This window comes from Quercus suber, unplaced genomic scaffold, assembly GCF_002906115.3.
Source record: "Quercus suber isolate HL8 unplaced genomic scaffold, Cork oak 2.0 scaffold_832, whole genome shotgun sequence".
NCBI lineage: Eukaryota > Viridiplantae > Streptophyta > Magnoliopsida > Fagales > Fagaceae > Quercus > Quercus suber.
Genome location: NW_027070262.1, coordinates 173,166 through 200,835, shown reverse-complemented (window position 1 = coordinate 200,835; position 27,670 = coordinate 173,166). Strand labels below are relative to the sequence as shown.

At 39.6% G+C, this 27,670-nt stretch overlaps 2 protein-coding genes and 2 long non-coding RNA genes across 5 annotated transcripts in view; all 4 read right to left on the bottom strand.

The window, feature by feature from the left end:
- The window catches only part of LOC136065024 (uncharacterized), a 100,426-nt gene that overhangs the window by 3,965 nt on the left and 68,791 nt on the right, over positions 1–27,670 (bottom strand). The gene's annotated exons all lie outside the window — the stretch shown is intronic.
- On the bottom strand, positions 9,836–13,170 carry LOC112001726 (uncharacterized). Its single transcript, XM_065767640.1, has 7 exons — positions 13,099–13,170; positions 12,780–13,018; positions 12,513–12,693; positions 12,356–12,470; positions 11,783–12,051; positions 10,458–10,664; positions 9,836–10,142 (listed from the first exon to the last, which is right to left on the bottom strand). The coding sequence occupies exons 1-7, from the start codon at positions 13,168–13,170 to the stop codon at positions 9,984–9,986; spliced, it is 1,242 nt and encodes a 413-aa protein (XP_065623712.1). The 3' UTR covers positions 9,836–9,983.
- Positions 13,408–13,631, bottom strand: LOC136065026 (uncharacterized). Its single transcript, XR_010626670.1, has 2 exons — positions 13,569–13,631; positions 13,408–13,488 (listed from the first exon to the last, which is right to left on the bottom strand). It is a non-coding gene; the product is annotated as an uncharacterized LOC136065026 (long non-coding RNA).
- LOC136065018 (uncharacterized) lies at positions 24,200–25,484 on the bottom strand. Its single transcript, XM_065767633.1, has 4 exons — positions 25,470–25,484; positions 24,900–25,298; positions 24,312–24,623; positions 24,200–24,262 (listed from the first exon to the last, which is right to left on the bottom strand). Exons 1-4 carry the CDS (start codon positions 25,482–25,484, stop codon positions 24,200–24,202), a joined length of 789 nt encoding a protein of 262 aa, XP_065623705.1.

Genomic DNA, 27,670 nt, shown 5'->3' with positions numbered 1-27,670 from the left:
TACGGAATTTCCAACACTCTGACGATGGTTGAATTTCAACCACTCTGAAATCTCAGTTACTGGTAGTTCAAGATGATAAGGACCATACCCAATTTGAGGCCATTCGGAACCAAAGCATGTTGCAACTTCAGCTAGAATCCTTAGAATTGAGGAAATGTGCATAATAGCTGTGCAAAGGACTTGTATATAGTTAGTTAGGCAACGCTTGAAACTATAATGGAAACTAGACATCTCGAGTTTTAGAAACTCGAGATATTGTTTAAATCTCACTCCACCACTTACCAGACCAGTTGGTGAGCTGGACTTAAACTTGTCCACTTAGATCTCGAGTTTTGAAGACTCGAGTTATAAAACTCGAGTCTTAAAAACTTGAGATCTAAGTCTCGAGTCTTAAAGACTCAAGTTTTTCTGAACATATATATCTATCTACTGAGACCGAAAAATAGAGCATAAAAAAAATAACTTACACTCAACTTGACGAACTCTTACTCACCCATAACTCTCACTCTCTCACTCACTCACCACATTGCCTCTCACTCTCACTCACCATACTGCCTCTCTCACTGCTCTTCCCTCTCAACAATTTCATATCTCAGGTAAGGGTTTTTTGATTTGATTGTTATTGTATTTGGATATTAGTTGTCTATGGGTGTGGGTTAAGGAGTTTGAGTACACAATATTCATATTTTCACACCTAGTGTACACATCTTTTAAAAATGTTCATATTTAACTCACAATACTTTTTTTTTTGAATATAGTGTTAGATTGTTATACCAATTAGACTGTTAGATTGTTAACATTTTCTAGAGATTGTGTATGGGTAAGTTTGTGATTGTCAAAAACTTATTTTTGTGGTTGGTAAAGTTGTGTACAAAGGTATTGTGAGATTTAAACAGTCTAAATTTACTCATCCTTCTTATCCAAGGAGTGTGTGGGAAGCTGTTATATGCAAAATTTTTAGCAAGACTATGTTCATTTACTATTGTCACCTTGCAAAATGTTCTTCCATCAAAAGGAATACGATCCTTGTGGATTGGTGTTGTATGTGTAAAGGTAGTGGCAAATTAGTTGAATATCTAAGGCTTTATTGTTTTATTGCTAGAGATTTGTAGTCTTTTACCTTTTCTTTATTTTGAGTGGGTGATACCTTTAAAGGTTACTGATTTGTTCCTTATGTTTGGAGGGCAAAGTAACGGATCAATATGGAATGCTACTCTACGTATAACATGGGTGATTTGTAGAGAACAAAATGATAGTAGTATGAGTGAATGTTTGCTTGCTTGCTTTTGGCTACATCCTCATTTTTGTGGTTTATAAATAGATTTTCTAGACAAGATGAATCTTAAATGTGGTCTTTAGGTGAACCTTTGTACACATCTTCTGTACACATCAGGGAACTTCAAAATGTTTTTAACTAACATAGTTACTTGACTTTAACAGGTTCACAATGCCTGAAATTGATATAATCCTATACCACGGTGGTCTGCTGAAGAATGCCAATGCGAACAAGGGTTTGCCATTTGAAGGGCCGGGTATAAAGAGCTATTATACCCAAATTGGTCGTAGGTTGAAGACCCTTGACGAATTGAAGATGATGGTTATGGAAGAGTTGTGTGAGAATCTTGTTGTGCACAACATACAAATTACTTATCGTATGCCAAATGAAATCCTGAAGCACCGGATTAATTACAAGTATATGGCGATAGAAACAGACAAACATGTGAAGATCATGTTTGACAAGTTGGAGAGAATATCTGAAGTAACTAATATTGAGTTGTACATACAGTTGGAGCCGCGTGCAGAAGTTGGTATCGAGGAAATCCAACAAACACAAACAAGTTTACAGGTTACAGTTCCAGATGCTCAATATGAGTATTTTACACATGTAGAGCATGATGATGTTCATGCCGCTAATGTTCATGCTGATGATGATGATGATGAGGATGAGGATGAGGATGAGAATGACGATGAGGATGACGACTATGTTGATGAGAGTATTGACATTGACGATGAAGATTTTGTCTATAGAGATGAGATTGAAGACATGATTGAGAGAGGGGACTTTAGGGACTTTGAGAGGGACATTGATGACGATGAGACATTGGATGGTAATGAACCTGATGCAGACAATGTTCTTAGTGTCCAAAACATTACGAACACAATCCCTACCTACGCACCTCCTACCTTGTCATTTTCTGCAAATACTTGGGAAAATATGGTTGATCCTTCACATATTGAGACACCATTTGTGTCTACTTGGAGAGAGGGGATGAATTTGTGCAAAGGCTTGATTTTTGCCAATAAAGGGGAGGTGCAGCGTGTATTAACAATTTGTGCCCTTAAGGAAAACAAACATTTTATGATCAGTAGGTCGACCATGACAAAACTTTGTGCAAAATGCGTGAATGAGTCATGCAATTGGTATGTCTGCGCAATCATGAAGCCCAATCTCCAGGGACTATGGGTGGTCACAGTGTACAAGGGTCCTCACACGTGTATACGGATTGGGGTGCGAAATGACGGTAGAATGATGAATTGTAATTTTATTGCATCAGACACCCTTAAGCAATTAAGTGAGGATCACACTACCCCAATTAAGTATCTCAGATCTATGATAGAGTCGAAATATGAGGGCCATAAGCCTTCTTACTACAAGGTATGGGATGCGAAACAAAAGGCGATTGGGAAGCTGTTTAGGAATTGGGAAGAGTCTTACCAAAGGTTGCAAAAGTTGCTTATGGCATATATTGATCAGGATCCGACTACCCAGGTGTTCTATCGTACGACATCCACCGATGAAGATGGCACTGTATTTGTGAATTATGTGTTTTGGTCTTTCGGTCCAATAAGCATTGATGGATTCAAATATTGCAAGCCGGTTATCAGTATTGATGGGACCCATCTGTATAGTAAATATCAGGGAAAGTTGTTGGTTGCAATGGCAACTGACGCTAACAACAATGTATTCCCTCTTGCCTTTGCTATTGTGGATTGTGAGTCAGGGTCCAGTTGGAGGTGGTTTTTACAATGCCTCAGAGAAATGATTGGCCACGTGATACCTGACGAAGGCATTTGCATAATTTCTGACCGATATCTCGGTATCAAAAACGCCATTGCAAACTGGCCTAGAGGGGATGATGGAAGAACAAGGGTATTTCATAGATATTGCCTTCGACATGTTGCTAGCAACTTCAACACACATTTTCAGAACTCGACTCTAAAGTCAGCTTGCTTGAAAGCAGGATATGCTACTCAGGCAGTTAAATTTGATAACATAATGGACTCCATTAAGCAGGTAGAAATAGAGGCCATTCGGAATAAGAAGAAGGTGACGGGGAAGGATGGGAAGGAAAAGAATCAAGATTATCTTCCATACACATACCCAATGAGCGAGTCTGTGGATATGTGGACCCAATCACATGATGGTGGGAGACGTTTTGGGTCAATGACAACCAATATATCAGAGTGTTTCAATGGTGTACTGAAAGGTGCACGGGGCTTTCCTATTGCCGTGTTGGTTGAGTTCACTTGGTCCAAACTTGTTGAATATTTCCACGACTGGCAGAAAGAATACCTCAATCGCTTGTCAGAGGGTAAGAAATGGAGTCAATATGCCTTTAACAAATGGGAAGGAAATAAGCTTAAATCTGAGAAACACTATCTCAAGCCATTTTGCAATGAACAGATGATATATCAAATAGTTACTTCATTCACGTGTAGCGCCGGAGGGGGAAACCACAGTTATGAAGTTCGGATACAGGAAAGAACATGCAGTTGTGGGAAATGACAAAACATAGGGATCCCGTGTTCACATGCAATTAGAGTATGTGACTATTTAAATATTGATTCGACTGCATATATTCACCCATGTTATGGTTTGGACAATGCCCTTAACACTTATCAGCATGCATTTGTGATTCCCAAGTCACAATCATTGTGGAGTGATCCCATGGGGCCAAAGTGGTTGCCTAATCCAGCATTGTTGCAGGCCAAAGGTCGACCAGTGAAGTCAAGAATAAGGAATGAGATGGATGGAGTGAGGAATAAGGATCAAGGGTCGGGATGGCGGAGGGAGGACGCAGATTTGATAGAGAATCAACCCAAGCAAGCATGTGGATTGTGTCATGCTTCCGGGCATAACCGTAGAAAATGTCTGTAGTCCCGTGGCGCTTCCACAAGCAGTAATGTTCCACAGTAGGTAGGTAGATGGGAAAATATTATGCATTGGTTAAATAATTGTTGTTCATTCTACCATTAACTAATGTTTACTATCTTCTCTCCTAACATGATTAGTCTACGTTTTGTAGGCATGCTCCCATGGACGCCGTTTTTGTTGTGCGAACTGCTGATCTTAGGAAAAGTCACTACGTTGTATTGGCACAATTAACTTTTTGGTTTTTGTTGAATGTACTTATAATTCTCTATCCAATGTACCTCTATGAAGATTGTGATTTGAGTAGTACAGTTAGAATTGCAAAGTAAGCATGGTTGTGCATGTTTAGAATGTTGATATATTGAGAATGTCTTTTGTTGTGATGTAAATGCATTTGCATTGTAGAACTATATTTATGAAGAGAGCGTAACAGTTTCTATAGTTTGGTGCCTACCGAGAACGCCTTTTGATGTAATTTATGTGCATTTACATTCTCAACTTCTCTGCCTCTCAATGAGTGTTAGATTACATTCTCAGCTTCTTCATCTATGTTTCTCAGTAGGTGCATGTACACATTTCAGTTCTTGATTTACCTGCATATGCAGGAAAAAAAAAATTTCTAGTGGAATACGAGTGTCATAAACTGGAGTTCTACTGGGAAAAACAGAACAAAACAGGGGAACCCTTCTGTCTGAACAGGGGATTTGCCAAAGTAAAAAAAAAAAAAAAAAATTCCCAGTGGAACTCGAGTTTGATAAACTCGAGTTCCACTGGGAATTGAACAGGGGATTTGCCAAAGTAAAAAAAAAAAAAAAAAATTCCCAGTGGAACTCGAGTTTGATAAACTCGAGTTCCACTGGGAAAAACAGAGCAAAACAGGGGAACCCTTCTGCCTGAACAGGGGATTTGCCAAAGTAAAAAAAAAAAAAAAAAGATTTCCCGGTAAAACTCGAGTTTATCAAACTCGAGTTAAAAATCTTGAGTTTTACAAACTCAAGTTAAGGATCCCGAGTTTTACAAACTCGAGATCTTCTTTCTCTTTATACAATACTTAAATCTCCCAATTTTTTTTTTCTTTTGTACAAATGGGCTTTTTTTCTTAGCTATTGATTTTTTTTTTTTTTTGGTTGCTTATTTCTATTTTATAACAAAATTACCCATAATTTCCTTTTTAATATAGAAACTGTTTGCCATCATTTTTTTCAAATCAAAATCATATTGTTATAATTGAAGTTGAGATATGAGCTTTTTCTTCTTGATAAAAACTTGAGAATAGAAAATTTGAACCAGATTGCATATATTATCAATGTTGAATGATTTGAATGCATTAATAGCACAAAAGTTTTCTACCACTAAGTTAATCTCACAAGGAATCTTGTAAATTTTTTTATTCAGCACGAATTTCAATTTTTTATAATTTTCTTAGATTTTGCATCAAAGGAATGGTTTATAACTCCTAAGTCATTACAAACTTTGTTAACGAACCCTACTTTAAATGGCTTTTCTTTTTTCTTTTTATTTTTTTAACATAAAGGGTGAAATTGTGGATTCAAATCAACTAAGTATGTCAATGATATATTAATAAGAGCAAATATCTTAACATGTATTATTCAAAAATCTTTTGGGTGGCAATGGCAACTTCATGGAGAAAAGTGCAACATTCTTGAAAGTGGTTGGGAGCAACAAGGTTTTCAGACCCAAACCGTTCATTGAACCATAAAAGGGAGAGGTTCAAGGTTCTTGAGGTCGAACCGGGGTCGAACCGTGATGATGTCATAATTAATTTAATAATTAATTAAAGCCTAGATATAGATATTAAATTTATAAAACTAGCAAAATTGACTAATATATCTATATATGTGAGGGAAATTTAATGATTTTCAAGCATATATTTCATAATTAAATAAGAAAGTTAATAAAATAAAATAATAACCATTAAAACATTAAAATTTATGATTAATTTTTGAAGAAAAGTTGAATATCTTTGAAGGATTTTAATTATAATTTTTTTTATTCCTTGTAAGAGATGGATAATTTAATTAAGTAGAATAAAATTAAGTTAAGTTGTTTTTTTTATAAAAAAAAAAAATAAATAAAAAAATTGCTAAGGGGTTGGACCGCATGGTTCTTGCCACCGGTTCGTGTGGTCCAACCCCGGTTTTAGGGGTTCACGAAATTGCCACATATGCCTGGTTCTTTATGCTTAAAAAACCACTTTTCATCTCGGTTCTCAGTTTTCACGGTCCGACCTCCCGGTCCGATTCGGTTCTAAGAACTATGGGGGGCAAGAGGGGTGTGGCTAGTGACCTAGCCACACTGCTGAAGTTGAGAGGGTTTTCAAGCATTTCATCACCCCAGGAGATGCAGCCATTGTGGATGCCGCCATAGAAGCCACTTATGATTTGTCAGATCGAAGCTTTGTTAGTGGCAGGGCTGGGGTGAAAGTAAGTGACAACGAGGGTTGGGGAGAGTAGTATGGTTAGTGTGATGAGGAAGAAGAGGGAGAGCGTGAGACAGCAGGAGAAAAAAAGAATTTTTTGTGTTTTGGTATTTGCATAATAAAAATTGAGTGAGCATTTTGAAGATTGTGTAATTGAAATGACCTGGCCAAACATTTTTTTTGTTATCTCCCTACGTATAAGAAATTAATCTTTCAACTCTATAGATGAGAGTTCGGATGATTATGTCCTGCAATACTCTCCACACATAACCCTTATGAATGTCTTTGTTCTTTGTGCAAAGGAATGAAAGGATACATACTATCTCATTCACCATCAAAACCAAATTATTAGTTTTTCCTTCTTTCATAATTTCAGGAAACCCACATTTGATGTTGAAATTGGACTTATATAGTAATGGTTTAACAACTCTAATTGTTAAATAAACCCAACTCTTATTGTGCTCGAGCAATATATATATATATATATATTTGTATATATTTATATCTTCCAATTTACCCTTGATCACTATTTCTTCAAGTAGCATGTGAAGCACAGGAGTCAGGAAGAAAATATAAAGCAATGGCTACTTCTATGCTGTAAATAAAGCTCACACGGATTCGCATAAAAATTGTTAAATAAAGTTGAGAATTAGTGATCATCATATAACTGGGTTAGTAATTTTCCAGGGTAAATATGAAGTGTGTTTGAAAGCTTAGTTCCATACACTGATGCATTCATTAACAGAATGGTGCAACAACTAGAGTTTCACCACTTACTTGCATTGCTGCTGACAGCATAACCATGACACTACTCATGTGACAAATATGAATTTCCCGTAGCCTGGAACACTTCTGAAACATTTCTCCTTTACACACAATAACTTTTAGTCAATAAAAAGAGTGAAAAATATCTTCTTATTCTTCTTTTTATTTATTTATTTATTATTATTATTATTATTATTATTATTATTTTGTTGTTGTTGTTGTTGTTGTAGGTACTATAGTCTATCAAAGCTCCCATGGCCCCCATTACCCATAAATAAATATATAGAAGGACCCAAATTTTTTTTTTCTAGAATTAAAAAGGTCCCAAATTTTTACTATAATAATTGTTAAAAAATTAAAAGAAGTAAATAAGTGAGTTGTACAGTGTACATTTTTTCTCCCACCTCTAAGAAGGCTCCTAAATTATTGGGTCTACAAAAACCTTTTTTTTTTTTTTCTTGTTTTGTTTTATCATGGGACTATAAAAATCTAAGTCAATTGAAATATTGTTCTAAAACAAAAGTCAATTGAAATATTAAATTAATTTTTTGGTGAAAAATAAGAAAAAATTACTCACTCCGTCCCAGTTTGTTCGTTCTATATTTCATTTTGAGTTGTTTCAAAATATTGTCCTGTTTCTAAAATTAGAAGTAATTAATTTACTAATGTTCTTATAATGCCCCTACTTTATTTCCAAAACCATTTGAAAAGATAACCAACAAATATTTTAAAAAATCAATATTAATTAAAAAGATAAACTAGAATTTGTATTTGAAGTAATCCAAAATTGCTTGGAGCCAATACCCAATAGTTTTTGTATTGTGTTGTAGATTTTTCAAATTTGATTAAGAGGATAAGTTACAGTTTGTGTTGTGTAATTTCAAAAATGTTAATATGGGTAAGGAGCAAATTTTTGTGCCTGTAATTTAAGATTTAATATTCCTATTTTTTGATAAATTTATTTAAGGATAGTTTTAAAAATTTATACATTTTTTAAAGGCAGACAAGACAATAAAATAATAATATTCTCTTAAAAAATTTGATTTTAGAAACAAAAAGAAATTAAGACAGAGGGAGTACATTTTAAACCTTATATAGTTTAGGGGATTCAAAAAGTATAATTAAAAATTAAAAACCCGAATTTCAAAAAAGTAACAAGTTAGTGATTATCATTTGAAAAAGAGATGTTAGCAAATTAGCAATGTCAAGCAAGAACCGAAACCAAAAACCCAGTAATTCTCAAAACCCTAAGATAATTGTACTTGAAAATGTGAGACTTCAACAAATTGTACATAAGAAAATAAGTTAAAAGGCTAAAAGAAGAAAGCAATCTAAACTTTTATTATGATGTGTCATGATTAATGGTTTGAATTTGTGTGGTGGGTTCACAACTGCTGCAGCTACTACTGAAAGCGTCCCAAGACAAGCGATTTGTATGTGAAGAAGCAGACAAGGCACTAAACACAATGGTGGGGTCGATGACTCCCTTGCCTCTGCTTAGTAAGCTTCGGGTGTATGTTAGCCATGCCAATTTTAGAGTCAGAGCCAAGGCTGCCATCTCCATCTCAAATTGTGTTTCTAAGATGGTAAGTTTAGCAATCTACAATTCTTTCTTGTCTGGAAACTTGTGCTGCCTTCAAGATGTAAATATGAAATGAGATGCTAATTGTGTGTGGTCTAATGAACAGGGGCTAGAAGGAATGAAAGAGTTTGGGTTAGTAGAATTGGTTCAAATGTCTGCAGATTTATTGAAAGATAGACTGCCTGAGGCAAGAGAAGCTGCAAGAAGTGTTGTGATTTCAATATATGAGGTTTTTACAGAGAGTGAAGAGCAGAAGCAGGAGGCATGGCAAAGCTTTTGCCAGTCTAATTTATCACCCATTCATGCTCAGTCCATGTTCAAGATTATCCCTTCTTTATAGAACTTAGGGTAGTAGTGTGAGGGTGGTAGCAGTATAGGTTGTCTAGGCATAATGAACTTGTCATGGCAAGAGGCCCCCTTATTTGTTTCATGTAAATGTTGGTTTTTACATGAAATCTACGTGCGGAAAAATGTTGAGTTTTTTTGTTTTTTTTTGGGCTGTAATTTTATTTCATGTAATTTTATTTGATACTTGGTTTTTGAGAAAATGTAGGGTAATGTATGAAAATAAAAATTTGGATTTTACCTGATAATTCAACTTATGGAGAAATGCTGAAAAAGTTTGGCCAGCCTAACTTCTATTTTAACTAAAGATTTTTCTTGATGAAAATCACTATTGTATTTCCAAAACTGTACCTAAAGCAGAGTTACAGTTCCTCTTCCTTCAGCCACCTAGAGAGTAAATGTAGAGATCATAAGATGTGAAAATGTTACAAGTTACATGAAAAAATTGTATTCGCTGGACCAACAATATTGTTTCCAGTTGTAATAACAGCATGCTGCTTTGTCCCACTTTTGATGCATAATTGCCATTCATCAGCACAAGCTCTTTACATATCCCTCAACCACCAGGAAATAATGCATTGAGGGAAAATGTTGTTTTCACCGTTTTCACCAACCAAGGACCCCTTCTTGTAAAAAATGAGATTGAAGAGACCTGGACCCTGGTTGGATGGAAAAAGATGCTAAACAATGTCAGTATTCTATCTTGAATTTGCTGTAGAGGAGGCACTTTGATCTCCTTCAACCAAAGAGTGCAAAGCCATCTCGACATCAGCAAATGGTTGGCCAGCATAGAGTTGAAGTTGCCTCTTCTTCACAACAATTACCTTCATACCATCTGATACTGCTTCATGAAGTTCCTGCAATAATTTTTCTCTCATGTTGAAACTAATATCTCTATGGCTAAAAGTAATGGCATCTAGGGATAATCATGACCTACTCTAGAACGTGACAGGGACACTTGCAAGGGTGTCACACACCCAAATAATTGTGTTGGACATGTGACTTTAAAGGGGTGATTTCAGTGCACCCCTTTGAACAGTGAGTTTCCATAATTTATTCTCATATGCTTGGTTCATCCTCAAAAACATTATCTTGCATGTGTGGGTTTTGAATGCAATATTACCCTTGAATAAAATTTCCTTTACTTATCAAAAAAAAGTAAGGGTATTTACCTTTACTGGTAAAGGAACAACGTCAGCACTAAAATCGCCCAGATCTTCAAAAAATGATTCCAGTAAAAAACAGAAATTACTGGCATCAACACGATCCTCAAAAGCAACAGTATAGCAGTTGCGCTGTTCCTGTGCCTCAGGGGCAATCTTTAGGGTGTATAGTCCCCCCTGTCCTTCATGGTTAGAACCTCTACGCATAAGTATAGCCTGGAATTGGATAAACTGATAGTTAGTTGGAGACAACGAAAAATACTCATAATTAGTTAAAACTTAAAACAATCTAAAAGTTTAAGCTATTAAAAAATAGTGAATTTAATCATTTCACAATTATTCATTTATTCTAAGACTCTCCCTTATGTTTGGGCCCAACCTTGGCGTAATAATTGAGGCCCAACACATGAGAATCTTAACTTTTTTTTTAAGCGGGAGGTAGAATACAAGGATTTGAACTAATGACACTTGCTAGACCATGATAAATTACTTGTCCCAAAGGCTTAAGGTGTTAGAAAATATAAAATTAATCATTTAACCATTATTCTAACAATAACAAATTAAAATCATATAAAATATAGTTAATAGAGCATTAACTAACATCTAAGCAAATGAAGAAGAAATGAATGAGACTCATGTCATAATAGATTTACTTCAAGGGTCAACAACATTGAGCCTGTATTTACATTCTAGTGGATTAACCAACTGAACAAAATAAAATTAAAAAGAAGAAGGTCCTAGAACCTATGTTGTCCGCGAATGGTATTATTTTAATTTAAAAGGCTACAATTAGGTTTAATCTAATGGGAAGAAAAATCAACGGATACCTAGGGTCCAAACTTTTACAAAAAACAATGTACAGAAAATATGAAATGAAGTGCTAACAAACATGGGAAGCAGTCAAAAAATAACCCAAAGTTGCCTTACGCCCATCTTGTGCCCATCCACAACAGAAAGATGATTGAAGAGGATTACATTCTAGTGTTGAGAAACTATCAACTTTCGTATTAAAAAAGGAAAAAATTGATTATAAGGCTAGTATGCGGTATGGAATTATAAGTTAGGCAATCCTTATAAAATGAGCTCAACTAACATGATGATTTTGAATGAATGGCAGTAATTCAGCTATTAATGAGAAGAAATTGGCCAATGGTTTAGTCAAGCTGATATAGTCCAAACGCTAAACAACAAACCACGGATTGGAATAGTAAAATAGATTCAATTTACAAATAATAAAGGTCTCAGTGTCTCACATTGGCAATGATACTTAAATCATGAATAACATTACGTTATTGAGAGAAATACAGTAAAGATACAAAGTTTCAGTTTCATACCAGAACATGAGGAAGCCTCAACCACCAAAAATCAGATTTAGTGTTTGGTTGCTTTTCTCTGAATTTGTTAGCCAACGGTTCATCTCCAACTTCTCTGTGTTTTGAATTGCCATTCATACTAAACACAGCATGATTATCAGACGTGGAGGCAGTTCCCTCGTTCCCATTTGTGAATTTGTGAGAATGTTGAGTCTCAAACTTTACTGACTGTTGCGAATTTACTACTTCAACTGAAGACCTTTCTGAATCAGTCTTCTGGACAAAGCGGCCTAAACAATTTAAAAATAAATTAAAGAACATACAAACATAACATAGACTTGCTTTTCGTTACACAGTAGAAATTTGTAACAAAACATTTAAACCAAACTACTTATGATCATAGCTTTGGTATATTGAATGTTTTACCTCACTACCAATTACTAAAAGAACTGAAAAACAAAAGTACAAGACTTCCATTCACTAATCCGCTACCTAAATTAACAAAAATTTAAACCAACAATCAATATTCAAGCAAAACCATCTAATCAATGCAATCACTACACAATTTAAGCAAAACCCACTAAGCAACATTACCATTTCTCTGTTGAGCATTTCCCAAATCCGACAATGACTCTTGCCCGCGCAATTTTCTTCTGTCACCTTCTACACTCTTCAAACCACTCTTCTTCCCATTATGCACATTACGAATTCAATCCTTGGTACCTCCAAATCCCTTAGAACCATTTCTCACCTTCATTGGAGGGCTCTTAAATTTGAGCTTTTTCTTAAAAATCAATGTCCCATTCACGTCCTTAGAATCCGAATTACCCCTCTTAACCTTATCTTCAACCTTATTAGCCAAATTTGAATTCAACCGCTTTTGCAACTTACTCAATTTCGCACCAATCGCTTGCCAGATCTGTTGGACGAGGCTGGTGGTAATAAAATCTAATATTAACTTTAGAATATTGCCAGCTACATAACTTTCAAAATTGAAATCAAATTAAAACACACTTACCAGAAGCAGCAACAGGAGCTGCATTGCCCCTTTTCTCTGTTTCTTGGTTGTCCTTTCTTCCAGATGTTGATAACTTTACTTGGTTGAGAACCAGATGTATCCACCCCTCCTTCACGTTTCTGCCAGGCTTGCTCAGCCATTAGTTGCCATTTTGAAAGCATGTCATCTCCTCCAACAGCAGCACGGGCTGCAACGTTTGCCGCTGTTGTCCTCATTTTGTCATCTTCCTCTTTGTTTGCCTGTACCGAAGCAGATAGCAAAGTAAATAATTTTGATATTTGGTTGAGTGGTGAAGATATAAATGAATTATCCTGTATACCTTAAGTGATTTACCACGACCATCATCTTTCTCCTTATCACCATCAACTCCATTATTACCCTCAGGATACATTTGGAGAGATATATCATACAATATCAAATATATAGAACTTTAATCAGGCCCAAAGTAAACATTTTGTGTGTGTGTATTTTACAACATTCAAAATAAGTATATTGATATATGCTCATTTAAAGAAGGGATACTTTAAGAATTCAGTTCGTCGTCTCATAAAGTGCAAAGGCACTCACATCATTAAGTCTCCGCAGCTTCTCTGCTTCAGCCTGTTTTTTTTTCCCATTCCTCCCTAGCTTTCCTATTCATTGTCATGATTTGTTGTTGAACATCTGAGGTGACAACAGTTCGGTGTCTTGGTTTCTCAATATCAACCCGCTACAATGATCCACTAAAATTCAGAATCATTTAATCACCAATAATTCAAGTGAGAATAAAAAAAGAGGAAAAAACCTGACCTGTTTTGACAGTCTGATTAGATTACTTATTAGTCCGCGCATTCTTTCTTCCACGCACTGAAGTTTTAGTTGCATTGCATAAGTTCTCATGTAACTTGTAAGCTTTAATAAAGAAAAAGGACCAAATAGCTAGCATCTCACCAGTGACAAGCATCACTCCACATCGTTGCTTATACACTTCAAACCACTTTTGGTCACTGCCAGACAGACAAACACAAACATGCACCACATATAGCATTAATTACCAGAGTTGTCATATTTTTTGTGAAATGTAAACGAATATTCATAATAGCAATATGTAATGGTCCTTACAAAAATTTTCATTCTTTCCAATAAGTTTTAATAAACTCTTCCCCAACTCTAGTGAAATGAAAGACTGAGGCATGTCCATCTTTCTATTGTACTAATACTCATGTTTCATGACCTTTTTTAAGAATAAAAGGCACAATTAAATGATGAAATGGTGTTCTACAGGGCATAAGGTCTTTTCTGTTGAATAGCAGGGGCCACATTGCTCAAGCTCTTAACCAACATTCAAGTGGACCACTGTTCTCTTCTCCTAGGTTCAAGGGAATAAGTTGCTACATGCTTGAACCCGCAATGATGTATTGCCCTAAGATCAAGAAAACTCACAGAATACAAGCAATTGCAAGGTTACTGAGTTTTTTCGGTAAGTAGTAAAAAGGCCAAACCAAGTAGAGATCAGCTGGTTAACGAAAAGGCCAAACCAAGAATGAGAACTACAAGACAATAGATGATATTGAAAGCAGAATACAGTGAATAAGAACCACTCATGCATTCAGAGGTCTCTAAGTCAATAACCCATCGTGAGGACATGTAAATGGTTTTGCAAGCAGTAGCAACTAGAATTAGCATCAACAACAATAAGCAGATCGATAGTCTTTCTAAAACATGTTTGTTTTAAATTCCTTTTTAGTATAATCCATAGTGACGAGACTAACGAGTTCATGCAAGAACGGACGATCCCATCGATACGGACGAATACAGACTTTGGCTAGGTGAGTCAATTACATGCTTTACTGACGAATATATACAGACCATTCAATGCAGGCAATCAAACCCGAAACGGTTACAGAGACAACTGTACAAACCGTTGAAGGGCAGTGATGGCACATTAAACAGCCCCAGACGTTACCAAAAGGAGCATTAAAAACCTCCATAACTACCCCAACGGCTAGAAGCCATGAGAACATATATAAGTCTCCCACATTGCTGAAGAACAGGTACGGATACCCAAAAAAGAAAACTCCAAAAAATCTTTCTAATTCTTCCCAATTACATTGTTCATTTCCCATAAAGTTCATTACACTGACTTTGGCATCGGAGGCTCTATGGCAGGCACCACACCGGTGACCATCTCCAAAGCTTGAAGAATCGTCTCCGTCTGACGAATGTGACTTACGAGTTCACACTCATCAGTTTGGCGCCGTCTGTGGGGAGACATTTTTTCGTGTTCAAACTCGGAATAGTGGTCCCATATTCTTGTTCTTTTAGGAATGGAGTCTAATCAAGATGCTGCAGCCCTAGCTCAGCAAGTTCAAGCCCTTACATCCACAGTTGAAGAACTGACTAAGCAAAACCAAGAAATGAGATTACGGCTTCAGCAAGAGGAAAATCGTTCGAAGGGAAATCAGGAAGAAAAGAAGACGATCGTAGAGGGCAGAAGCGTGATCGTCCAGATCGTCGAATCAATGACGGAGTCAGAAGGAAGGATGACAAAAATCCACGAACGGTAAAATTCACCCCTCTAGTTATGCCTGTTGACAAAATTTTGGCGCAGATTAAAGATGAGCATTATCTTAAGTGGCCACGGCCACTACACTCATCTCCTAACGTCCGCGATAAAAGTAAGTACTGCCGATTTCACAAAGATCACGGCCACTACACCAAAGATTGTAGGGATCTCAAAGAGTAGATAGAAGAATTGATACGTAAGGGGAAGTTGCAGAAATTCGTAAAGAAGGGGGAACACAACAAATTTCGAGATGAAAACAAAGGCCAATAGGGGTCTTCCTCCAGGAACGACGGCCGTCAATCACAACCTCCTCAAAATGTGGTCGGGGAAATACAGACAATTGCAGGGGGGCCTACCACTGGGGGCTCATTCAAGTCACTCAAGAAAACACATCAACGACAGGTGAATAGCGTCCATATGACACCCCTGCCAAAGTACAGATGAACTGATCAGGATATGACCTTCAACGAGAGTGACTCTAGAGGAGTGAAACAGCCTCACAACGACCCGTTGGTCATAATGCTCACCATAGAAGGATTCAACACCAAAAGAGTCCTCGTGGACAATGGTAGCTCTGCCGATATCATTTACTTTTCTGCATTCCAACAATTGAGGCTGGATCCCAAGAGACTTCGTCCATTCGATTCTCCACTCGTCAGTTTCAGCGGTGACAAGGTGTACCCCAGGGGCATAGTGACGCTGACAGTAACAGTGGGAACGTATCCAAAACAGCTGACTCGTCAGGTAGACTTTTTGGTAGTAGATTGTCCCTCGTCCTATAATGTCATCATTGGAAGGCCAGCACTCAACAAGTGGAAGGCGTCCACATCCACCTACTGCTTGAAGGTGAAGTTTCCAACAGAAGAGGGTATTGGTGAAGTTAAAGGAGACCAAGTTCTAGCTCGAGAATGCTATCAAGCTGTTTTAGCAGCTAAGGAGAACCACACGTGGGTAGTAGAAGAAAAGAAGGAAGAAAAGATGGAAGCACTAGAAGTAGTGGAGTTGATCGAGGGGGAAAGGACAAAAACAACCAGAATAGGGACAACATTGAGTCCTGAGATGAGAACGAGGCTCATTCGATTTCTCAGGGAGAACTTGGATGTCTTTGCTTGGAGCCATGATGACATGCCAGGAATATCCCCAGAAGTTATCCAACACAGGTTGAATGTGGACCCAGAGAGGAAACCAATCAAGCAAAGAAGTTTGCAGACGATCTTAGGGTGGAGCGCCAGCTGAACGTTGAGAAAGACGAACAACTTGTAGCCGCCAAGGAGAGCCTTAAAACTATTGCAGCCAGATCGGTAGCGGCCTTCCAGACTACTGATGAGTACAATACCGTGCTCTTCAGTTGGTACTTCAAGGGCTTCGAGCTTCTGAGGAGGTACCTCGTCAAGCACCCTTTAGGAGTAAACATGAAGGCGCTTGATCTGGAAGAAGTGGATCAAGAGATGGCGGCTGACGAAGCTGTTCAATCATCTGCCGTCGAGGCTGAGGCTCCAGCTGACGCTCCTAATGAGGCTGTTCGTACCGAGGATGCCTCTGCCGGCGATGCTACTTGACGAGTTTAGGACGGCCATCAAAGCACAAGCTCTGGTTGACTTCATCGTCGAGTTCACTCACCCAGACGAGCCGAGCATTGCTAGCATGGGCGAGACATGGGTAATACAGACTGATGGCTCATCAGCCCAAAAAAGAGGGGGAGTAGGGGTCGTCAGAACCACTCCTGACGAAGAGACATCGAAATATGGAGTCCAGCTAAAATTTCCAGCCACCAATAACGAAGCTGAGTACGAAGGAATCCTGACGGGTTTAAGACTCGGAAAAGAGCTTGGGGCCAGCAACCTGCTAGTCCAGAACAACTCAAAGCTAATAATTGGGCAAATCATAGGAGAATACGAAGCAAAAGAAGAAAGAATGCAGAAATACCTCAAGTTGACGAAACGCCTGACCCAAGAGTTCAAAAAAGTGGAGTTCGTCCAGATTCCGAGAAGCCAGAATATGGCTGCAGACGAAGTTTCAAAGATAGCCTCGTCGGAAGAAATTAAATCAGGGACGGGCTTGATGATGGAGATACAAAGAAGCCCCAGCATAGAAGAAATCTCAACATTCGCGGTCAGGGGCACGAATAGCTGGATGACGCCCATCATGTCCTTTCTTCAAGATGGCCATCTGCCCCAAAACACAGATGAAGCTAGGAAGATCTAGAAGAGATCCGCCAGATTCACAATTCTCAATGATACTTTGTACAAAAGAGGTTTCTCCATGCCTTACTTGAGGTGTGTCGACGAAGGAGAGGCCGAATACGTCCTGAGGGAGGTCCATGAAGGGATCTGTGGAGATCATGCAGGCCCAAAATCCCTGGTAAGAAAAGTTATGCGAGCAGGTTACTTCTGGCCGACCATGCAAGATGACTTAGCAAAGTTCGTCAAGAGATGTGACAAATGTCAAAGGTTCGGGAACGTCCAACGGCTCCCGTCAGAAAAGCTAACGACAATAACGTCTCCATGGCCATTCGCACAATGGGGAATCGACATCGTGGGCCCGCTACCTCAAGGCAAAGGTCAAGTAAAATTCTTACTAGTTGCTATTGATTATTTCACTAAATGGGTTGAGGCAGAGGCATTGGCAACCATCACCGAGGCCAAAATCCAGGGGTTCGTATGGAAGAACATAATTTGCAGGTTCAGGATCCCACGGACGATCATATCGGATAACGGACGTCAGTTCGATAGCCAAGGTTTCAAGGACTTCTGCTCTGGCTTGGGCAACAAGAACCAGTTCTCGTCACCAGGCCACCCACAGTCGAATGGACAGACGGAGGTAACGAACCGTACGTTGCTCAAGATCATAAAGACCAAACTAGACGACGCGAAAGGAGCCTGGCTAGAAGAACTGCCCAACGTCTTGTGGGCCTACAGAACCATAGCTAGAACCCCAACAGGGGAGACCCCCTTTAGACTCACCTACGGTACCGAAGCAGTAATCCCTGTCGAAGTGGGAATAACAAGCACCAGGAGAGAAGCGTTCAACAAAGAAGAAAATGACGACCTGTTACGAGTGGACCTAGACTGTCTTGACGAAGTACGAGACAAAGCCTTCAGCAAGATGACGGAATACCAGAGAAAGATGACAGACTACTACAATAGAAGGGTGAAGCTCAGGAGACTCAACATAGGAGACCTCGTCCTGCGCAAGGTAACCCAAGCAACCAAGGATCCAGCTCAAGGAAAGCTCGGCCCCACGTGGGAGGGGCCATACAAAGTCATTCACTACTCTAGACAAGGCAGTTACCACCTGGAGACCCTAGACGGACAAAGGCTCCCAAGACCGTGGAACATTGAGCACTTAAAGAAATATCATCAGTAGATGTAATGGAAAGTCACATTCATTATTCATGATCAATAAATGAATTATTCAGCCAATACTTGTGTATAAAACATGCTTGGGATAACTAACGAAGGCCAAAACAAGAAAAAGCCAAAAAATGGCTAAGTAACAAGATTCCGCCTAGACGGATGTAAGTTACTAACGACTACATCGCCACTAAGGGTGGTTAAAAAGCCAAAAAATGGCTAAGTAACAAAACTTCCGCCTAGACAGACGTCAGTTATCGACGAGGATCACTAAAAAGCCAAAAAAGGTTAAGTAATGAAACCTCGCCTAGACGGATACAAATTACTAACATGCATCAAACAAAAAGGAAGAAGGACGTATAATCACAAATACAGGTAAGTGCCAAAGAAATAAAATTAAAGGCCAGAGGCTAGCAAATAACCATTGTTTCTACAATTAAAAGCCCATAAACGCTGGACTAAAAATACTGTCTTCAAATTTGTTTAGCATATAGATTTACAAAAAAAAAAAAAAAAAAGCCCAAAACATGACGGGCACCGCAAAAATCTTTTCAAAGAAATTTTTTCAAAGTCCTAAACTCGTCAAGCAGCATCGCCGGCAGAGGCATCCTCGGTATGAACAGCCTCATCAGGAGTGTCAGCTGGAGCCTCAGCCTCGGCGGCAGACGATTGAACAGCTTCGTCAGCCGTCATCTCTTGATCCACTTCTTCCAGATCAAGCGCCTCCATGTTTACTCCTGAAGGGTGCTTGACGAGGTACCTCCTCAGAAGCTCAAAGTCCTTGAAGTACCAACTGAAGAGCACGGTATTGTACTCATCAGTAGTTTGGAAGGCCGCTACCGATCTGGCTGCAATAGTTTTAAGGCTCTCCTTGGTGGCTACAAGTTGTTCGTCTTTCTCAACGTTCAGCTGGCGCTCCACCCTAAGATCGTCTGCAAACTTCTTTGCTTGCTCTCTCAGGGTATTTGTCGTGCCTATGGACTCGATGAGGTCCTTCTTCAAACCAGAATTCTCCGCCTCCAACGCCTTCACCTTCGAATTCAGGGACGCCACCTTTGCCTCTTGAGTAAGATACTCAGAAGTAATGTGGAGGCTCTCCCCCAGAACCTGAAAAGAAGTACAAACTCTTCAGCAAAAAAAAAAAAAAAAAAAAAAAAAGGGTGTGAGTAGGTTACTCTCGAGAGGAGTAAAAAGCACTTCACCTGACACAGCTTATGGACGTGGCCAACAGCGACTGTGTTCAAGGAGACCCCAAAGAAAGCCTTTAAGTCGTCGGCCGTCACAATGCTGTGAGCCCGCTCAACTGCCAGCTTCTCATCACTCCAGATGGTTGCGCGGCCAACGTCCTCTTTCTCTTTCTCCTTGCCCGACAGGCGTGGCCTCTTGGAGACGGGAGTAGGAAGCTCCTGCACCGACGTGGACGGAGAATCAGTCCTCGTCACCTTAGTGCCAGAGACGAGGGGAGTGACTGAGGCTGGCAGAGTGGCGAAAAGACCTTTCCCTATAGCACGCATGGTCTTTTTGCCTATGTTTAATAAGGGCTGGTCCTTCTTGGCCCTCATCTTGGCGTACATATTTTGTTGAATTTCGATGTCATCTCTGTTAAAAGAAAAACATTAGCCACGAAGAAAAGCACGAGAAAAGAAAAGGTCAGTACTGACGAAGCTAGAACTTACTCTTTTTTCCTTCTATGTCAATGTTTTTCAAGACAAAAGCAGAGGGATCAGGCCCGAGACAATAGAATGCGAGGGTTCGGGGATTGACGAGATCGTCCCAGTCCTCGATCGTCTGCGCGTACTTGATGGCCTTCTGCACACGTTCTCTGTACCTGCTCTTCAGCTTTGTCGTCTTTTGACTAAAAAAAAAAAGGGGAGAGAAGGTGTTAGCAGCCTTGATTGTAAACACGACGGGAATCAAGAAACGAAGAAAGGAATATTGATGCACCTAAAGTCGGGTTTCCCACCGACGACGTAACACCGGGAGATCACCCCAAACCTCGCTTAAGGGAGTCTCAAACTCGTCCCCAGACACATAGAAGAACCTGGACTTCCAATACCTGAACAACGAAGGTAATTTTTTGACGATTCTAGTACCTCTCTCCCAAGGCACTAGTTCATAATACCCATACTCCCTTGACGCCTTCAACCGATACAAATACACTAGCTCGTCTACCCTGATCATGTCCCCGTCATTAGCTGCCAGCCATATCCCCATACAGCTAATTAAAATTCTCTAAGAGTTGGGCATAAGTTGCCCCGGAGCGATACCAAAATGATCTAGCAACTCCATCAGGAATGGATGGACGGGAAACCTCAACCACAAATGAAGGCAGCCTCGTAAAAGCATACCTCGCTTGGGAAGAAGTGACACGCCCGGTCCTCCACACTGGGCAGATGAACCCTAACTCTGTCAGGAAACTGAAATCTGTCCCTAAACCTCGCCAACGTGTCAGCATCTAACCTACACTCCTCTCCCAGGGCATAAAAAGCCCTAACCTCTTGAGAGCCAGAGACGGCGGTATCTTCCTCCGCTGGGCCGCCGTTGGATGACAACCCAGTCTCAAGCTCACTCGACCTAACTACTGACATACCTACTCGCCCTCCAACCTCGTTCACGAACCAATCCAAAGACTGACGAAGCAAAGGCAACAGATCAGCCAAAGCCACGCTCAAACAGTTACCCTCAAAAACAAAATCCTCAATACTAGAGGAAACCCCCAAAAACCCTCCTAACCGAGCAAAAAGGAATGAAATTGAGGGGCAGACTACCCTAACCTCAGAGCTACTAAGCATGAAAAACAAAAGACACAACAACAAACTAAACCCCCATGGAATTCAGAACAAACAACACAAAAAAGAAAACCAACACAGAAGAAGAGAAAATCAGAAGCAAAACCATAATAAGGCGAAGAGAAATAACGCAGGAGGATAGGCGTACCTTAAGGAAGCAGTCAGAAGGAGGAACACCACCACACCGGTTGCTAGTTCGTAGAAGGGTTGCAGAGAAAAGTCGCCGGAGAGGATGATCAAAGCAAATGAGTAGAGTATTTTTGAAAAATGTGAACTAGGAGGAGTTTTTAACTGAGGCTTTGGGAAACTGAAAAAAACCAGCAGGAAGCCCAATAGTCCTACCAAATCAGAGCATTAACTCCAGCCACCAGCGCGTGCCACGATTTGCAAAACGCCACCGCTTTGCATTTATTGCGGATCGAAATCCCAAACGACACTCGTAAACTGTAAAACTCCTCACATTCTATGATCGTCATTTAACTGACGAACACAGAATCGGGGGGCAACTGACGAGACTAACGAGTTCATGCAAGAACGGACGATCCCATCGATACGGACGAATATAGACTCTGGCTAGGTGAGTCAATTACATGCTTTATTGACGAATATATACAGACCATTCAATGCAGGCAATCAAACCCGAAACGGTTACAGAGACAACTGTACAAACCGTTGAAGGGCAGTGATGGCACATTAAACGGCCCCAAACGTTACCAAAAGGAGCATTAAAAACCTCCATAACTACCCCAACGGCTAGAAGCCATGAGAACATATATAAGTCTCCCACATTGCTAAAGAACAGGTACGGATACCCAAAAAAGAAAACTCCAAAAAATCTTTCTAATTCTTCCCAATTACATTGTTCATTTCCCATAAAGTTCATTACACTGACTTTGGCATCAGAGGCTCTGTGGCAGGCACCACACCGGTGACCATCTCCAAAGCTTGAAGAATCATCTCCGTCCGACGAATGTGACTGACGAGTTCACACTCATCACATAGCATGTTTGTTTAGGATAAAAAACACAACAGTACTAAAAGAAACACATCTTTTAAGCACCTAAACTTATTGATCCACATCCACTGACAATAAACATGTGATTAAGCACAGCTAAGCATGAGATGATAGAATGAACCTTCACTAAATCCAACAATTAAGAAAAGAAATGTACTAACTCTTAACTCCTGCAACTATGCCTCAACAAATCTTTGGCTGCAATGAAGATTCCCTAATGCACCTAAATAAGAAGCAAATTTGGAAATCTTACAAACTATCACAAAGAAATCTAGATATAATATTAGTGGGGTCTCCCAAACTAAGGATTATACATTAAAAAATAAAAATAAAAAAAGGCATTCATGTTATCTCTGGCATCAAACAATACAAATTCCTTCAACATCAGACACTTAAAAATAAATTAAAAAGAAAACAACCGAGAATTTAACCCCAAGGGAAAAAGGCCCATCAATCCATTGTCTTTTATTCACCTAGGTTCTTTTTCTATTTTTTATTATTATTAGGCCCTTAGTGTTCAAAAGGTCAATAGTCTAGCATGTAGCTAGAATTTAATTGTTATATGTAAGATAAAGCACTAGAATTCTCAAGTTACTAAAGGCTATTCTAAAAAGCCTCTTTGAGTCATTGTAGATGGTCTTTACTTACGATTTTATCTTTGATTATTTCATAGCACTTTGGGCCTATATATTGATATTTGATTGTTTCTACTTCAATCTTGTTAGAATAATGGCTACATGACTGAATTCCCCATTTACGAACAACTTAAGCTTTTGGAAGATGAATTTAAGAACTTATGATAGAAATGAATTTATGATTTTTTTTTTTTTTTTTTAGGGTTCAAAGAAATTTTAGTCCACAAATAGAAAAATTATGAACTTAATATAGGAATGTATTAACTTGCTACATGCATTTTTAACAAACCTCTTTTTCAAGGTTCACCAATTTTGCATTTTTTAACCCTCGTGTAATGTTTGGGCGGGGGAGAAGGCTGCGGGGCATCATCCTTAGGCTCATCATCATGCTGCAAAGACATTAGATGCATACAATCAATATTCGGTGTAATTGTAAAGAATAAAGTGAATTGCAAAATAGGCATATATAGGAAAATTAATGTTATCATACCATAGAGCTGCGTTTGTGTCCTATTTTATGTCCACCTGTCCCACAAGTGGGAGCTCTTCTAGCACTTTGTGGTCTACCTCGTGGGGGTGAGGGCTGAGGAGGGGGATTCTTGTTCGGTACATCAGTATCTGGCTGTGGAGTGTCAGTCCCAACCGGAGGTCCTAGAGGGTCGGATGAGGATGAGGTAGGTGGGTAATGATGCTCTGTGTAGAGGCCAAGAGTGGGAATCATTGTCATGGGTTCAGTACAGGGTGGGTCTATGGCCAAAGTGGATGCACTAGAGCTGGTGGGTGGGTATGAGGGTGTCTCGGGGTGCAATGGAGGGGTCAACTGAGAATGCATACCGAGATCGAAACTGGGCTGTGAAGGTGGGGTAGGTGAAGGGACCTCGGGCTGAGGAGATGCATCTACCATGGGTGGAGGGACCTCAGACTCAGGAGATGCATTTGGGATGGGTGGAAGGACCTCGGGCTGGGGAGATACATCTACAATGGGTGGAGGGACCTCGGATTAAGGAGATACATCTGGGATGGGTGGAGGGACCTCAGGGTGGGGAGATGCGTGCAAGATTAGTGCAGGTATCTCATGACTACTTACAACCCGAGGGGTTGTTGCACGCCGACCACGGCCCGTAGCTGCACTTGTGCTTGGGCTTGCTGTAGCAGGCCGACCACGACCCCTAGCTGCAATTAGGCTTGGGCTTGCTGTAGCAGGCCGACCACGGCCCCTTGTTGTGCTTGTGCTTGGACTTGCTGTAGCAAGCCGACCACGGCCCCTAACTACGCTTGTGCTTGGGCTTGCAGTATCACGCCGACCACGGGTTGGTGTAGTTACGGGTGCTACACTTGTGCTTGGGGCTGCAGTAGTTGCTGATTCAGTCTCAGTACGGTTGTTTGCCTGCCCAGTGGTTGCAGGATCACCACCAAGCCCAGCCACATTATATAGGATGCGCTGGACATGATTGTGTTCTCGGCTGCCTACAGGAAGCCAATTCAACAACGCTAAATGACTTTCAATCTGAAACAAAGAAAGAACCAGTACAATCAGAATTTTCCACATTAATGTAACAATTATAGAATGCATAATATAGAACTTATTAATCTACTTAAATACTCATCTAAACTAAGAACTGAAAGTTTTATTATGATACTATATGCAACAGAAACTCTTTTTAATTGGATGTCAGTCAAATCAAACCAAATTTTTTCAAAGAAGAAATCAATTGATTCTACGTTCGTACATGTACTAAAGAAAAAACAAAGCAAGCTGGGAAATATAATTAGAACACATTACCAGCTGATGTAATCTAGCGCTGTTGCGGTCGACATACTTTCGAGTGACCGGACGGTACCATTGGTAATAGTCATGATCGCGGGCCGTCTCACCAGTCTGAGGAGGTGCATGGCAAAGTCGTTGTTCTCTGCTATTCCATGAAATGATATACAGTTCATGCTCCTGCCTCCAATTCTTTTCCACCTTCCCACGCAAGTCTATTCTGTGCAGCTTTTCATCATACATAACATGGTCAGGCCGCTCTTGCGCCAACCCAAACTGTCGAAGGACACGATCCGAGTGGTGTATCTCCACTATGCAATAACACACAAGCGGCATCCTTGTTGTCCACATACCCCTCCCTGCAACGCAGAAGTCAGGAAGGTGGGCAAAGTGTGCCTCGTATGGCTGCCACACAATCTACAATAGAAACAAAAAACAATTATCATAGCATCTTAAAATGTGAAACAAGGGAGAATACATAGATACAAGGAAAAACAAAAATTAAAACGGAAGATATGTTAAAGTATGAAGCAATCATATTCTTAAGGAAAATTAACATAACCAAACAGAATTTTTGAATATTATTACCTGGTTCGGCTGCATTGTAACTAATGCTCATGATAGACGACCAAGGCTGTCCCGGATGGCCTACTCTTCGAGCCTGGCACCCGCACCCACCTACAGTTACGAGTAAATAACATAAGATAAGTAGCTACTTAGTTACTAAGAAGAGTACATTGCATAACACACTAAATATCAAAAAAATACTTACTTAACAGCAAGTGGAGCATACGGCCACGGGCCATAATCACATCCAGGTGTAGGCTCTATCCTCAGGCACAAGAATGGCAACCTTGCCCATGCCCAATACTGGACCAAGGTGCACGCCCCACCAATCTGCGATGCCCCTTTCTCGCTTGCCCGATACAACTCTTGATACAACCAGGCCAGGCAACCACTGCCCCAACTATACTGTGGCGGATCACGAAGGTTCCGCAGTTGCTCCAAAAACATCAGATGCACCCTATCTCCCGACTTGTCCATAAAAAGCTTATCCCCTAGTAGCGCTAAAATATAACACCGGGCATACTTGTGTATCTGAATCTCCATTGCGTCATGAGGCAGTGGCACTGCAATGGCCTCAACAAGGCGGCTGATGAGAATTCTTTGCCCCACCAAAGTTTTGTTGTCATCCACCAGAGTAAAACCAAGCAACTCCATGCAAAGAGTGCTCCAAGTTCCAGCTAACACAGCAGTCGGCCCAACCAAGACCTTACCGTCTATAGGAAGTCCGAAAATGACCTCCACATCTTGTAGGGTGATCAACATCTCACCATGTGGAAGATGGAACGTATGAGTCTCTGGCCACCATCGCTCAACTAGGGCCGTTATAAGACAATTATCTATCTCTCTGGAAGGGGCCCTAAACAATCCTTCAAGCCTTAGCAACTTGATAATGTCAATCACCCGATTATCTCGTATTTGAATGTTTGCCATCTCCTTAGTGCGACCACGGCACGTAAGTGGGCCCGGGTCCTACAAAATCAATAAAAATTATAACAGTTGTTAGAACTACAAATACAATTTTGAAAGAACTTGCTAACTAAAAGTCAAAAATAACGTAAAAATTAAAGCAGTTGTTAGAACTAGATATTTCATCTCGCCATTCCAAATGTCCTCTGATCGATGATGTCGTTGTCGCGTCAACAATGACCCATCACTAGGACCAGGCTGCAAGATCTATGGCTCCTCATCAATCCTAGGCTCCATACTGCAAAGAGTGCTACTGTGAGATCATTAATAGTGTGGGGGCAAAGGAAGGGGCAAAGAAAATAATAGATATAATTCATCTAAAATCAGTTGATTTAGGAAGCTAATTGAAGCATGTATAGATTCAATAGGGTCACTAGCTGATTCAATTGAGCATGACAAAGATCCACAAAGAGAGTTTAAGTTCTTCAATGATTTAAACCAACTTGACAAGCTTAAACTTCTAGCCGGAGAACATCTTATTTTCGAAACAATTAATTAGTGCAATTGTTCTAGTAAGTAACTGTGAGATGGAATCATAATAAATGTGCTGAAATTATAAGGCTAGTTTTTCTAATATCCAAGCCTCTTGGCTGACTATGAGTGAGAACCAACATTTTTCCAACATATAAAAAAATATGAATTTAATTTCAATAAGGATATTGTGTAAACCACCCCCTCCCTCCTAAACAAATATGGGCTAGTACAAACAACCACATCCTCACTAATACCTGAAGTCTAAAAATTAAAGCCCACAAAGCCCACACTAATTGTTCGACTAAAAAGATACTGGGTATAGCCTTTATTTAAAATTAAAAAAAAAAAAACAATGTTAAATGTTTGTGCTAGAAGATGGGGTTTGATTGGGTTATCTAAGATGTTTATACTCAGGCCTTACTATTATGATGCATTTGTAGCTCACTTGAAATTCCAGTGGCTATTTTTTCAATTGCATATAGTATTATTGTTAGCATCCACCCACCCTGATAATATTTATAGGTAGCAGACTGGCGTATGGGTTTCATCACACTAGGAAGACCAACATATCCATTAAAATTAATGATACAAGGGAGTCAAGATTTTGGCTATTTGAGCTGGGAAAAAAGACATTGGGTTTGTTCTTGACATCCTATCATGTTTTAAGTCTTGGATCTTAAAGTGTGTCAATCCTGTATAGCATAGGATTGAAATGAGGCATATTACAGCCTCCATATGTTGTATTGTAGTATTTAGCACAATATGACATGAGAAATGATATG

Bases quoted from the DNA above. Each gene is read 5' to 3' on its own strand.
- LOC112001726 (XM_065767640.1), bottom strand. From the start codon at position 13,170: ATGTATCCTGAGGGTAATAATGGAGTTGATGGTGATAAGGAGAAAGAT. The intron at 12,471-12,512 runs GTGAGAAATGGT...ACCAAGGATTGA, and splicing joins TTAAGAGCCCTCCAATGAAG to ATTCGTAATGTGCATAATGG. The intron at 10,665-11,782 runs GTATGAAACTGA...ATCCAATTCCAG, and splicing joins TGAGGCTTCCTCATGTTCTG to GCTATACTTATGCGTAGAGG.
- LOC136065018 (XM_065767633.1), bottom strand. The intron at 24,624-24,899 runs GTAATGTGTTCT...TCTTTGTTTCAG, and splicing joins GCGCTAGATTACATCAGCTG to ATTGAAAGTCATTTAGCGTT. The intron at 24,263-24,311 runs GCAAGCCCAAGC...GGCCTGCTACAG, and splicing joins GCCGTGGTCGGCCTGCTACA to CAAGCCCAAGCACAAGTGCA.